Source organism: Mirounga angustirostris, unplaced genomic scaffold (genome assembly GCF_029215605.1).
Source record: "Mirounga angustirostris isolate CCGP_5_RB_7025 unplaced genomic scaffold, mMirAng1.0.hap1 SCAF_12, whole genome shotgun sequence".
NCBI lineage: Eukaryota > Metazoa > Chordata > Mammalia > Carnivora > Phocidae > Mirounga > Mirounga angustirostris.
Window position 1 is genome coordinate 47252819 of NW_026991720.1, and position 13435 is coordinate 47266253.

The 13435-nt window shown below is 42.9% G+C and overlaps 1 protein-coding gene across 7 annotated transcripts in view; it reads right to left on the reverse strand.

The window, feature by feature from the left end:
* Window positions 1-10600, reverse strand: part of CREB5 (cAMP responsive element binding protein 5) — a 406577-nt gene extending 395977 nt beyond the window's left edge. For 5 of the 7 annotated variants that reach the window (XR_010406449.1, XM_064575114.1, XM_064575111.1 and 2 more), the window contains exons 1-2: window positions 10472-10600; window positions 6949-9994 (exon numbers count right to left, since the gene is read on the reverse strand). Coding sequence is in view for 3 of the 7 variants with exons in the window: in XM_064575114.1 (XP_064431184.1) it covers window positions 6949-6951 (3 nt within the window). In the remaining 4 variants the exon portion in view is untranslated. The remainder of the gene's footprint in view (window positions 1-6948; window positions 9995-10471) is intronic. The other 2 variants (XM_045864513.3, XM_064575113.1) reach the window with 2 other exon arrangements.
* Window positions 10601-13435: the final 2835 nt, after the last annotated feature.

Consider the following 13435-nt stretch of genomic DNA (forward strand, 5'->3'; position numbering starts at 1 on the left):
AAGATAATAATCACATTTGCAAATATATATGCTAGTCACATCCAGGCCCTCACTGGCCGAGGTTTTTATTTATATACAAGCTTAACCACCATAACCACATATATGCGTGGATACTAAAATTACTTTAACTTTAGTATAGTGCTTAGAAAAAGAGCCAAACTAATCCGTCCCTGGCACTGGTCACAGATTGCATTATTAATCATGGCTTGTAGCTCACACAAGGAAGACCCAGAGGTGCAGACAGAAACTGCACATAACTAAATCCAACCCTAGTCATGATTAGGAGAAAACAAAATACTCAAAAGCAGATGACTCCAAGCCAAGTATGAAGAGAGTACATCGGTAAAACAAGACCTAAAATGTTTTCCTGAAGATAATTCAGGAGCTCTCTATCTTGCTCCATGAATGAATACCCCAAACCCTTTACTTTCAATCCCTAAAAGAGTTGAACAACTTACATCTTTAATCTCATTTTCTTTCCACCAAGTCCTCAACAGTCAATCACAAAGTAGCCTTAGAGAAAGTTTCCCTAGATACCACTAAAAACACAGGTTTGTCTCCATGCAACTTTCAGAATAGATCCCATGTGAAGAGGCTGATGGACCCAGATGTATTTGTTCATCAATCCAGGTACATGTAGCCTGGAGCTGGGAAGCAAGAGATATTAGCAGAGAAATCATTTAAGTGCAAATAATGCATGCAAAAGCAACAGAAAAAATGTTATTTGTAGGTTCAAAGACAAAACACAATCGTACACACAATTGTAAAATCCCCACCTGGAAACCACCCAGAGTAGTGCTTATCTTTAGGCACTGATAAATGGTAAACACCCTTCTAATTAGTGAACACGATGCTTTGACTTGTCAATCCCTGTTTCTTCTAATAAATGGAGGTTAAAATTTTTTCCAAGGAATAACATGACAGAAAACACAAATGTATTCACCACAAAATGTAGAGAAATGTGCCATTCTGTACCTAAAAATGGTTGTAAGTCATCTTTAGAAAGCACATGGCCACATGTACTTGGAAACAGACCGCTATGCAGGGGATGAGAGAGGTTCAGGGTGAAATGACTCACAAATTCGGGAATGCAGAGGCTTTCAGCAGCACGAAGTCACAAGAGACCATCCTCGAGGTCTCTCCTCCCCTCCACAAACAACACTGTTTGTTGACTTGGAAAGAAGATGGTGAGGAGTTTGGAAATCATTGTTTTTAATTTTTGGTTCTTTGCATCCTTGTAGTGAAGGCACAAACTGGCATATTGTTGAAAATGTATTAAAGGAGCACATTCTGGTGTGCGTTGAGAAATACTGATTCTTCTAATATTTTACAGGATGACAAGGAGAATAAACACTTTAAGTCGAGGAGCTATAACTAACATCCTGATGTGAGCAAAGGGCAAGTCTGTTCTCTGCAATGACACAAAGCTTGTTAAAAGCTTAGAGAGAAACACAAGGGGATCCAGCTGTCTTAAATGCAGTAAGATCTCTCCCTCCAAAAAGAGCTAAAGGTAAGTAGTACCTAGGGCAAAGATAAGTAAACTGGCAAAATAACCGAAATGTGGCGCTCTTGACCTTTTCCAAAATGGAGGGTTTCTAAGAGGCTGCATTCAAACCAAATCGAATGTTAAGATTTGGGGGGAAGCAAACCATTTAAAATATTTGAAACTCATACAAAGCAGGGTTCATCTGTGGCACAAAGAGCTGTCTTCTAAATCATTCAATCTGTGCATTTTAATGTTTATTGATTATATTTCCGTAAATATGTTTTGTAGTGTGCCGCATGCCTATGACAACCACTTGCTGCTCTTGAACTCTGAATGCCTTCCTGCAATCCCTTTCCGTTAATAGATCATAGAATGTTAGACCAGGGGCGCCTGGGTGGCTCAGTCAGTTAAGCGTCTGCCTTCGGCTCAGGTCGTGATCCCAGGGTCCTGGGATGGAGCCCCGCATCGGGCTCCCTGCTCAGCGGGAAGTCTGCTTCTCCCTCTCCCTCTGCCTGCTGCTCTGCCTACTTGTGCTCGCTCTCTCTCTGTCAAGTAAATAAATAAAATCTTTAAAAAAAAAAAAAAAAGAAGACTGCTAGAGCAGAAGATACCATAGAGATCAGTTAGAAATGCAGTTCTCAAACCTGGCTATATTTTATAGACACTTTTGGAGCTTTTAAAAATACAAAGACCAAAAAATAAAAATAAAAAATAAAAATAAATAAAAAAAATAAATACAAAGACCCAGGTCCCCACCCCAAACCAATCAAATCGGAATTGGGTGTGGGGAGGAGGTATCCGTACTTTTTACAAACTCCACAGGTGGTTCCACTGGGCTGTCAGGATTAAGAACCACTGAAACAGAGTGTAGATTTGCATTGCCTGACACCACTGTCACTTGGCCGACATGTGGCTACAGAGCACTTGAAATGTGACTGGCCTGAACCGAGACCTGTAACTCAGGTTAACTGTAAACTACACACCAGCTTTCAAAGATTTAGGACCACCAACAAAAAAAAATCACAAAGTACCTCCTCAACATTTTTATATTGATTATATGTTGAAATGATACTATTGCAAATACACTGGGTTAAATAACATATGTTATTAAAATTAACTGTTTCTTTTTACCTCCTTATAGTGTGGCTACTAGAACATTTATAATTACATAGGGGGCTTGCATTTATGGCTCCCACTGTCGGACAGTGCTGGTCAAGACGAACACTCTTTTACCACACACAAAGAAACTGAGGCAAAGAAGCATAATGAGTTGAAGGCAGCGCTTTGGGGATTCCCTCTTCCAGTCTTAGTCTTTTCCCACGGCCATGAACCACATGGTTTTGCAGAGCTACGGCAGAGCTTGGGGATGCCATCAGTTGGATTTCAAACTTTTCTCTCTTTTGTCTTGCTAATTATTTCTTCTACGATTGGATATTAAAATCTATTTTCCCTTATGGAAAAATGTCCCCTCTCTTGTTAAGCACACACTTGTGATTTGTTATTGTAGGGTTACTCGTGAAAGCAGAGTAACCAGAATGGATGCTTAAAAATAAATCTAGAAAAACATCAGTATAAGGGAAATGCAGAGAATGGATAAAGAAAACCATTAAGACTTTTAAGTTCTAGCTTGTGTTTTACCATGTTGTAGTTTAGTAAATAACCTCAGAGACTCTCCGCATCCTGAGAGCCATCTTCAGCACAGTCCCTGCTCAGAATTTAGAAGTTCGAGAATTGAGAATGCTGTCCTTCCTCCCAGAAGGCAGTGTTTTTCTGGACAATGCTGTCATTTCAGGAAGGCAGATCAAGCTCTTCATGATGGCCTGCCACATCACGCCTCGCCACCCTGGTGGAAACAGATTTTATCCTCAATGCCTTCTACCCTCCGGCGCAAGGATTAGTACCTGGTCATTCAGAGGCCAAAGAGCATCATTGCTTACTTAGAGAAGGAGATCTTGTTTTGATAAAAATAAAAGGGTCCTACCAAATCTGGCAAATGGAGATAAAATGTATTTCTTCTTATAATCAGCTAATTCAAACAAAAACAAAGATGTTTTTTGTTGCATGTGGTTTTCCCCCTTGGGAAGCCAGCAGGGAGAGATGTGCATAAAATTGGCTGAAATGTGTTGTAGTTGAGGAATCATGCAACACAGGGGCTCCTCAGTGTAATAAGAGAATAAAAGAGACCTGAATTCTGATATAAAGTGTTCACGCAAAGAGCTGGAAAGGAAACCTATGGATCAAGCCAAATAAAAAATACAGTAGATGCATTCAAGATTTCTACTGAGATATTCTTGTTCCCCATCCTAAATACAGCATAACCAAAATGTCATCTTAAATCAAATGTGTGGTGCTCTGGAGCCCCCTATGTGCATGCATGATTTCTATTAGCTATGATTAGTCAACTTTTGCCAGCCAAACCTCAAAGACCATACTTCTAGACTCAACTCACTTCTGATGTAGTAACATTCACCTCCAAACACTCTCGTATACACCGACCTAGATAGATAATATACCAGAGACAGATTCTGGGCTTTAAAAGTACATCTGCCAGAATGAAAATAGCACTTGTTGCTCTATTCGACACAAAGAAAGATGATTTACTTTAACTTTAAATAATTTTTCAGATCCCTTCTTCAAAGGTGATTAAGAAAACAAAAGTAACAAAAGTTACTGCCTTATCCTACGGGGTTTTTTAGAACATCTTTAAGTTCTGCCTGGTTTTTAGTCTCAAATGAAATCTGGAGGGTGCTGTTTTACAGGGCATGTCTAATAATAATGGTGAAGAATAAGAAGAATGGCTTTCCAATAAGGAGGTCAACATGAAAAAAATTAGCATTATGAATATATCAGAATATACAGAATAGAAACTACAGTTTTATGGTCAGGGGATTCATTCAAAAGATCTGATAAAAATGGTCTTTGAAAGGTTAGTGATCAAAAGGCTTGAAAAGAGCAAAGCATCCAAAGCCATGGGTTATGTTTCATTCACGACCATTTATGGCAGCCTGGCTCATGGAAAGAGAACCTGACCTGGAGGCCGGGACCTGGCTTTTCGGCTCCATTTGGCACTCTAGCTGTGGGCCTTGGTGAGCCAGGGGACACAACCAGGCCTTGGGTTCTCCTCTGCAAAGTGACAAGGTTGGTCTATCAATGAGAAGACCTCCCCAGCTCCAGCTCTGCATACGCTATAGCAAGCCTTTCTATCTCACCATCAGAATCCCTGGTCCAAAAGGAATTCTTCCTCTCCAAAATTAGTTCAAGCCAAATGCCAATATGGTAGTTTTCAATCCTTGTTAATTTTAGGGTAGAGATTAAAAATGTAAACCTTGAGGAAACAGAAGGAAGCAACTAAAATATGTGTTTTTAAAGTGTTAAATTGATTCTGATCTATTTCTCAGAAAATATAAATGAGCAATAGAGTGAGCTTGACAGAAAGAAATACAGAAATGCCAACGTAACATCTTATACATTCCAAAATTTATCCAAACTCTGTAAGTTTGATTTTCAAAGATCCAGAGTCTCAATATGAGCTTCAAAAATTTCACTCTTGTTTCTGGCATACTGTTATCAATACCTGAAAATTTGTAAAAGCCTTCTCATTCTTTGTTCTCTTATGTTAAATCCATGATTTGCGATTCCCAACAATGGAATACTAATGGATCCTCAAAATCACTAATTGCCCATTTTTCCCTAATTACAAAATATAAGAACTTTTTAGTGAAAACATTAAACATGATGTCATTTTTAAAGTGTAAGAGTTTCTATTTAAAGCAATGCCACAAAACAGATAGCTTATTTAGTTTACAAATAGCAATACAAAAAGGTTCTTTAAGTCTGTTTAGCATATCTGAAAGTGATTCTTTCTCACATTTAAATGTTTGAGGCTACTGCCCCCCAGTTCATTACCTTATCTCAGTTGCATAATTTTCGTAAAGAGCATTCAGAGAGATAGTACTAGATATATATTTTTAAACACTAATTTATAAAAAGCATTGGTAGATTCCCATAACACAGCTGGTAGTGAAACTGGACAAGATAATGAATTGACTGAGATCATTGCTCCATCTTCATCCAAGAAAGCTGCCTCTAAAAAAAGATCTTAAATTGCTGTAGAAATCCAATTTGTAAGAAGCAAAAGAAGCGTATAGATGGGAAACACCAGCCATGATCACATTAATTTTGTGACTAACAGCACTGCTTTGAAGTGAAGAAGAAGGGAAAAAAAAAAAGATGACAAACATAATAAGTCCACTCAAATCCCCAATTTTAATCTAACAACACAATCAGAAGAAAACCAGCTACAAACACAAAGTTCACGTCTTGAGGATACAGCAAACATCACCTTCCCACAAAACAATTTTCAGCTTAATAAGAAACAAACTCCAAGGCTAAGGAAATACTATGGAAAGTGATGCGTCATTGCTAAAAGGCAAATTATAGTAAGAAATCAGGAGACCAGGAACTTGACATTGGTACCAACAGCCATGGAAAGTCCACGATCGATTGGTTTTGAATCCGCAGGTGTGGGAAACTGACAAATAGTTGCATGAAAATCTTCAACCTACGGTAATTGAAAAGCTATACAGGAAAAGTCTCTCTGGCAAACAACCATTCAATTAACCTCCTATTCAAATCAAAGCTGCAATGTCAGAGATGGGTCCATGTTTTTGTGGGAATGTTCTAATAAACTATCTACTTATGTAGAAACTATATAAGGTCACAACTGACTTCTTATTGACAGGCAGTTTATGGATATCAGCAATTTACATTCAAAAACAGCTTGAAGATATTATCAATTGAGCAAACATGTTTACCCTCAGTAAAGTTGAAAAATACAAGTTGTTACAAATCAGTCAGGATTTTAAAATAACAGATCTGTATAAAACGACGCAAAGGAAAATGAGGACATTTATAGGGAGGCACCAGTGAGTTCTATTATTGTTTTCTTTTTAAGTTTTAAAACTAAAGTAATAGCTGATATTCAATCAACAGCATCCTACTTCAGGGGAATACATATAGAGGTCTGGATGTGGAGAATTTTTTTTGTTTGTTTTATTTTCATTTTTAGCTTTCTTTTTAAAAAATGCCTTCCTTATTAAAACTTAAGTACTTATTAAAGTGATTCATGAAGGCCTGTGGAAAAAGGAATTCTTACCTGACACATTATTTAACATGCCTCATAGCTCCCCCCCTGCAGTTCACACGCCCATGAACATTATTTTACCCAGGAAATAATGGTCTTATTCACACACACACACACACACACACACACACACACACACACATACACCTTCCACACAAAATGCTACCAAGTCCCAGGAAACTGACAAAGGCAACATTAAAATTCGGTATGCAATAAGAATTCCATTTCTGAATTCTATCTATGAAAACATGAGATCAGCCTCATTTAACCAACTGCAAAGTTCCTTTCTGCTTCATAAGCATAAGAAACATTATCTTACCATTATTTGTAGAATAAAATCAGCAATGTGTTGCTTCCTGCAGTCACCAAATCAAGTTTTTTTCTTCCTTTCTTTCTAGTAACTTCTTTTTCACCAGCAAGATTAGGAAGAAAATAAATCTTTGAGTATCTGCTTCAGAATTTCAGACCACAAGATTGTGAAACTAGCTCTTAGTTTAAAAAAAAAAAAAGAACAGGTCTGGTAATTTACAATCACTTCTGCAACCCAGAGGTACCTCTCCTGGACTCCGGTACCTCCTTTCCTCCCTCATTCACTAAGTTTCTTTTACTAATGAGACTAATTTTTCCAGTAGCCTTGAACTCCCCAGATTTAACTGACATGGAAAATGTGACTAAAAACTTGTAGAACTGTCTAGCCTCCAACCCTACACAGAATCAACTTTGTTGGAAGTGTGGAAGAACACCTCGCAAGCAGCTACTTGCTCGTTGAGACTCCTGCACCAAAACAGCACAGAACACCAAAGAACAGTGCGCCATCTAGCTAGCAAGTTGCACTCTCCGTTGTAGAAGGGGGGACACCTTCAAACCCTGGGAGTTAAGAACTTGTCAGGGTTCAGTTGCTCTGAAGGTCCAATTGTTTATTTAAATAAAAAAAAATATCGCTACTGAGATAATCCACATCGAGTGGATATGGGAAAATTTAGGTTATAATGGCACTACAAACTTTTACATCTAACTTTGATTTACAAGATAAAAGCAAGTTTTAAATTAAAAGGGCTTTCTGTTAATAGAGCTTATTATTCTGAAGACGGGGAATGATTTTCTTCGAAAGTTGTCCCTGGGTGCATGCCTATTATCTTTGCTTTCCCCCTTCCACTAATGAGCATTTATCTAAAGAGCCTGTTAATCCTCTGATGTGTGCTTCTGGTCAGAGGTAACAGTTTGAATAAAACCACTAATCACTGATCACTAAATCACTGATCATTAATCACACTCTCCAGTGCTGGTGACCCGGGCCATTTTTTCCTTTAGGTCTATGCATCACAAACAAGAAGTTTAACATTTTAGATGCACATGCATTCTGCAGGGGTTATACTATTTCATCTCTAGATGTGAATAAATAATAAATACTGCCACAAACTTGGGGAAGGATGTCAATTAGACCCCAGACAGAAGTTTCACAAATGCCTACTCGACAGTATGGCTGTCTCACTTGGAAGAAAGTGGATCTGATTATAACAAAACATGTGTTCTTCACGAAATTCCCACATACTCAGAATATAAATGTTCCTTAATTTAGCTTCCGCCAACTTCAAATCAGAGAGCACCCAAATCCTCTGCCCCACTCAATCCAAAACTCTGTCAATAGATTTTTTATTTGATTTCTGCTGCACACACACACCCTCCTCCCACTAAGAGCTCTTCTTACTTTTATCCCTTAAACACATCACACACAGTGTTTTTACTGCAACTGTCAGATAGGCAGATTCTGACTCAATTCTAGGACTTAAGTATTCAACTTTCTCTTTAAATATAGAAACTTAAGATTAAGAGAAAGAAATACATACACCAATTTATTGTAATGTGTTTGGGTTCAACGACTCACATTCCCTCACTTTGCAAATGAAACGTTGAGTCTTGATTCTTTTGGCTATATTTGATTTAATCAGCATCCTCACTTCTTCCCTCTTCCGCTAAACGGTTGGAGAAGGCGCTAGGTAAAATTCAGTACTTTGTTTGCAGTGGGTGTGTTGCTTTCCTAAGTCACCACAGGGACACAGTATTATCATAAGGACTCTAAACGTGTCCTGCGATGCCTTTTCTATCAGGACTGAGCATTTTCGCCCTGGAGTAGAGGGCTCGCTGGTGCCTCTCTTAAATAATAGAAAAGGGCAGATTGTGTGTGCCTTGATCAGGTACCATGCTCCGCTCAGACACCAGAAGCTCATACGCACACCCTGGGGACAGTGACCGCCCTAGGGAAAGCAATAAAAGGCGGAGGCGGGGCCAGAGTGATAACGGTGTGGGCGGGAGAGGGGGTAGAGAAGAGGGGTACGGGGAGGAGAGGGCAATAAAGATGCCCAGGGATCGGGTGATTGTACGAGTATGTTAGGGGTGGGATGGAAAGCAGAGTTGCTTTGTCAGCATTTCTAAACCCCGAACTCTTGAGTATCTGAAGCTGTTAATCAAACACTTACTGGCCTGCAGAATGACGTAATGGACCTGTATCCAGCCTTTATTCCTTGACACATGTCAGAGAAGGAGGGAAAAATAAAAATCAAACACACCCTGAGGACTCTGACAACGCAAAATACAAGCAATCCACTCCAGTTCCTGGCCTTGAACAAGCATCAAGTGGGGGCGGCACCCGTTCAGGCAAAGTTGGGGAGGGGGTGGGCGAGGTCTGAGGCTTTCTCTACCGGATACTCCCTCCCCCCGGAAATAATTCTATGGCAAAGAAGAAGTGGGATGCAGTTGCCGGGAGAAAACGTGTCTTTGGTTCCTTCGCGCGTCTTGCCCCTCTACGAACTTCGTGAAAAGTTTAAGCGGTTGCGTGGTCAATCTGCCGGAGAGGAAGGCTCCGCCGCCGGGTCCTGGGAACTGCCACCGCGCTGCCGCGGCAAAAGCGGGAGCTGTCATTTGGGGCAGCGGCGGGGAAGAGGTAATGATGCCAGTGAGAACCGGACGGAGGCAGGAGACGGCTGCAGGAGTGAAAGCGAACAGAGCCGCGCCACTCTCGAGCTTTCTGCGCCTGGAGCGAAAGCCAAGTGCCCTTCAAGGGCCACGTCCCCTCCCCGGGCGCGCGCGCCCACCAGCTGCGGCGGGCAGCGCTGCGGGAGAGGTGGCAGCGGCAGGCTCGGCACCGGGAGGGAGCGAGCCCCCCGCGCGCGCCCGCCCGCCCGCCCCTAGGTGACCCGGCGTCCTCGCCGCGCCCGCTGGAAGTTTGCAAACTTTCTCCGGGGGTTCCGCCACATCACGGGGAAGTTGGGGACGCGGGGGGAGGTTCCTGGCTCGCCGTCTCCGCTGCCACCGCCGCTGCCGCCGCTTGACCGCACTTCTGGAGGGTTCCGCACCTTGCCAGGTCTCTGGAGGCAAACACACACCCCCGATTCATAACTGTTCCCCGTATCAGGGAAACACACGCGCGCTCCCACACACGCACCACGCCGGGGAGGACACGGCGCTCGCTCCACGTTAGCATCCCTCCAGTCGCACGGCGCGGCGGCCACCGAGACGCGCTCCGGAACGGACACGGCGTGGGGTCTCTGGAGTGGCCTCAGGACACAGCAGAATTCCACAGTCCACCAGCATTTGGGGCCGGACTTCCCTCTGGTCCGCCAAAGTGTTTACAAACACAGATCACCCTCCAAAAAAATGCATCGCATCTTCCCTACTCCTTGTCCTGTGACCTGCCCACTGGACCAAGTAATCTCGCGGCTGCTGCCGAGAACCAACCCCTGCAAACCAAGTACGCTCCCGAGATGGCTCCCGCGGCAAGTGCAACAAAAGTAGCTAAATGCAAAGGCCCCAGAAGTGGCCGAGCCGTATTTTTAGGAACTTACCAAACAAGTGTGGAGAAGGCAAGAGCCGAGCCCGGGTGAAGGGACCACGTTGGACTGAGCAAAGATTACAATACATTCTATTTAGAGTGCATTACATCACCCCCCCGGTGACGTCACGTGGGATTCCTGAACTTCTAAATCATTGCGGTCCGCCAGGGAGGGAGAGGAGGGGCGGGGCCGCCGCGCGGAGGGGGCGGACCCCGCCCCGGCCCCGCCCCGGCCCCGCCCCAAGAGCGGACCCTGATGCACCCGCCGGGGAGCGGCGGCCGCGGCGGCGACCGCGCAAGCAACAGCTTGTAGAGCCCAGCGCCGTGTGACACGGCTCCCTGACATTAGTGGTGTGAGTCAGCTTGGAAACAATCCTCCCGGTTCAGACAGGACCACGGAGGAGGTACGGACACCGGCTCTCCTCCGAGCAAGGCCTGGTAGCGTTTGAAAGGTGTGGGGATGGAGACATGGGGTAGGGGGCTAAGGGGGTGCTAAAGGGTGCGGGATGAGACTTACTGCAAACAGAAATGCAAGACGCTCCCCCCTTCCCCCACCAGCAGATGTCCAGCTCCAATTCGCCTGCGACAGTCGTGACCTCATTAGAGTGTTCCCTGAATCTTGCCTTCCCAGAATACTCACTCATACCCCTTTTCACCATCCCCTACCCCACCTCACCTCCACGGGAATAACTTCTTTACTGTGCACTCTCACATGGAATACACAGCCCCCACCTTTTCCAAGACCCCTGCTTCATGCGTCTGAGAAGCTGGAGGGGAGTTTCTCCAGGACGCGAAAGGTGAATCACAGCTAGAGCCAAGTGATGAGCCTGATTTAGACTCAGCGTCAGAGCCGGAAGGGCCCTTGGCGATCACTTCCAGAGCCTCCTCTGTGACTCGCCCAAGCTCACAGGCTGGCAAGTGGCAGAGCCAGAGCCAAAATGCAGGATCCGGGAGCCTGGTCTGCAGTATCTTCCTGACAGCTCTGTGAGAGAAGGAGCCTGGGGTTTTCAGCTTCCGCCAGTCACCATCCCCGTCCCCGGTTTAATTTCCATTCGGATTTCTCCTTGTGAGCAGGACTCAAAGGGAAGGCATAGGCTAAATTCCCGCCCATCCAAGATGACCACTGTCATCCTTGCAGCGTCTCACCCTTCACAAAGCACTCGCACCCATGTGAATGCCCTTGATTCTCAGAACCACGGAGCACAGGAAGGAGAAGTAGGGGAGGTGTTATTATTATCCCCATTTTACAGGTGAGCAGACTCCAGAAGATTAGGGAGCTGGCCTGAAGTCACTTGGGCAAGTGGTGGCACTGGGACCACCCCAACCCCTGTTTTCCAACCCCAGATCCCAACTGGGCTCCTTTCTAGAACCAGGGGTGAGCACTCCATTCTCATGGATTATTTGGTGGTTAGAATCTCTGCTACCGCTGTGTTGGCATGGAGTCAGAGTTTTGCTTAGGAACAGTTTAGCCCCCATTAACAAACAATAATCATTCCTGACATTTATGTAATATCTAACATTTATATAGCACCTCTTATCCCAGTGCATCATAACCATGACTGTGCAGTTTGCCAGAGAATCATGACTGGGCTGGCTAGGAATTGTAATGCTTTGCCCAGATCATCACATACTACTTCTGAGCTGGTTTTGACCTACTAAATAGAATTTTGTATTTCCTTTCTGTTTTTAAGTGTTTAAACAACTCCCTGTCTGTCAATGTTCCTTGAGACCATAGGGCCTTCTTACAGCCTTATTCAGAGCTCATCACTGAGTTTTCCATTTGTTCTTTTCCACATGTAGCCCTGAAGGAACTGCAAAAGAAGGGCTCCAGTCCTAACTTGAAATCTTAACCAATAAAACTTTAAATACGACAGCTCAATTAGCTGGGTTTAGAGAAGGAAGCAATAGCCTACTGAGGAACAGTCTTCTTGCCTGCATTCCCACTCAATAATAAGGAGAGCCTTTTCCACCTAAAGCACATAATCTACCTCCTTCTCTAGCAAAGAAATGTGAGCCAAACAGGGAACAAATTTGAGACAGAAAAGGGTTACGGCTTAACATATCAGAGCTCAGTCAAAGAGCTAATCTTTTTTCCCAGTTGACAAGTGTGGACCAAAGGAATAAAATGAAGAATTGAATAAGCAAAGATGAAGTGATAAAATATTTAAAACCCTGTAAGTAGTTAATCAACATATAAATTTAAAACACTTAATTCCCAGTATTCTCTAAACAGAAGCATACATATATATATATGTATGTATATATATGAGCTTAAATGCAAGTAGCTCATCAATTTCTAATACTATCCAAATCATTTGTTGATCTTTAAAAATGATTGCTGAACTTTTGTTTGACATGCTGCCACTAGGTAAACAATAGCCCTGTCTGAGCCATGACTGACATAGGAATACACAGGGGAACTTTTCCAATGACTTCCCCAATATCTTGATAATCATTAGGCTATATGGAGTCTCAGTAGGTAGAGAATTTCTCTTAATATCAGCAATATTGTTCATGGTGCGGACTCCTCTCTCAGCATCTGCTGATCTGACACCAATTTCATTCAAAATGTTTCCATCCATTGTCTTACAGGGTGTGTGTGTGTGTGTGTGTGTGTGTGTGTATCTGTTACCAACTAAGTCACACACAAAAACTTTCTGAATGTAACTGAAGAAGAGAAGTGGTGTTTATGAGTTTGACTCTAATGTCAGACTGCCGGAGTTCGAATCATGGCTTTGCTACTTGAGTTTTAACTAACCTCTGGGTCTCAATTTCTTCATCTATATAATATGGTGATAATCATAGTAACTCAAACAAATAAAGAATTGTGCTTGGCACAGGACAAATGCTATGTAAGTACCTGCCCTCATTTTTATTAATGAAAGCAATGTGGCTAATGCCATGATGATAGGGCATTCAGTGATTTTAGCAAACTTGACCAAATAAATGAAAAGAGAAACTGTTTCCCCGTACTTCT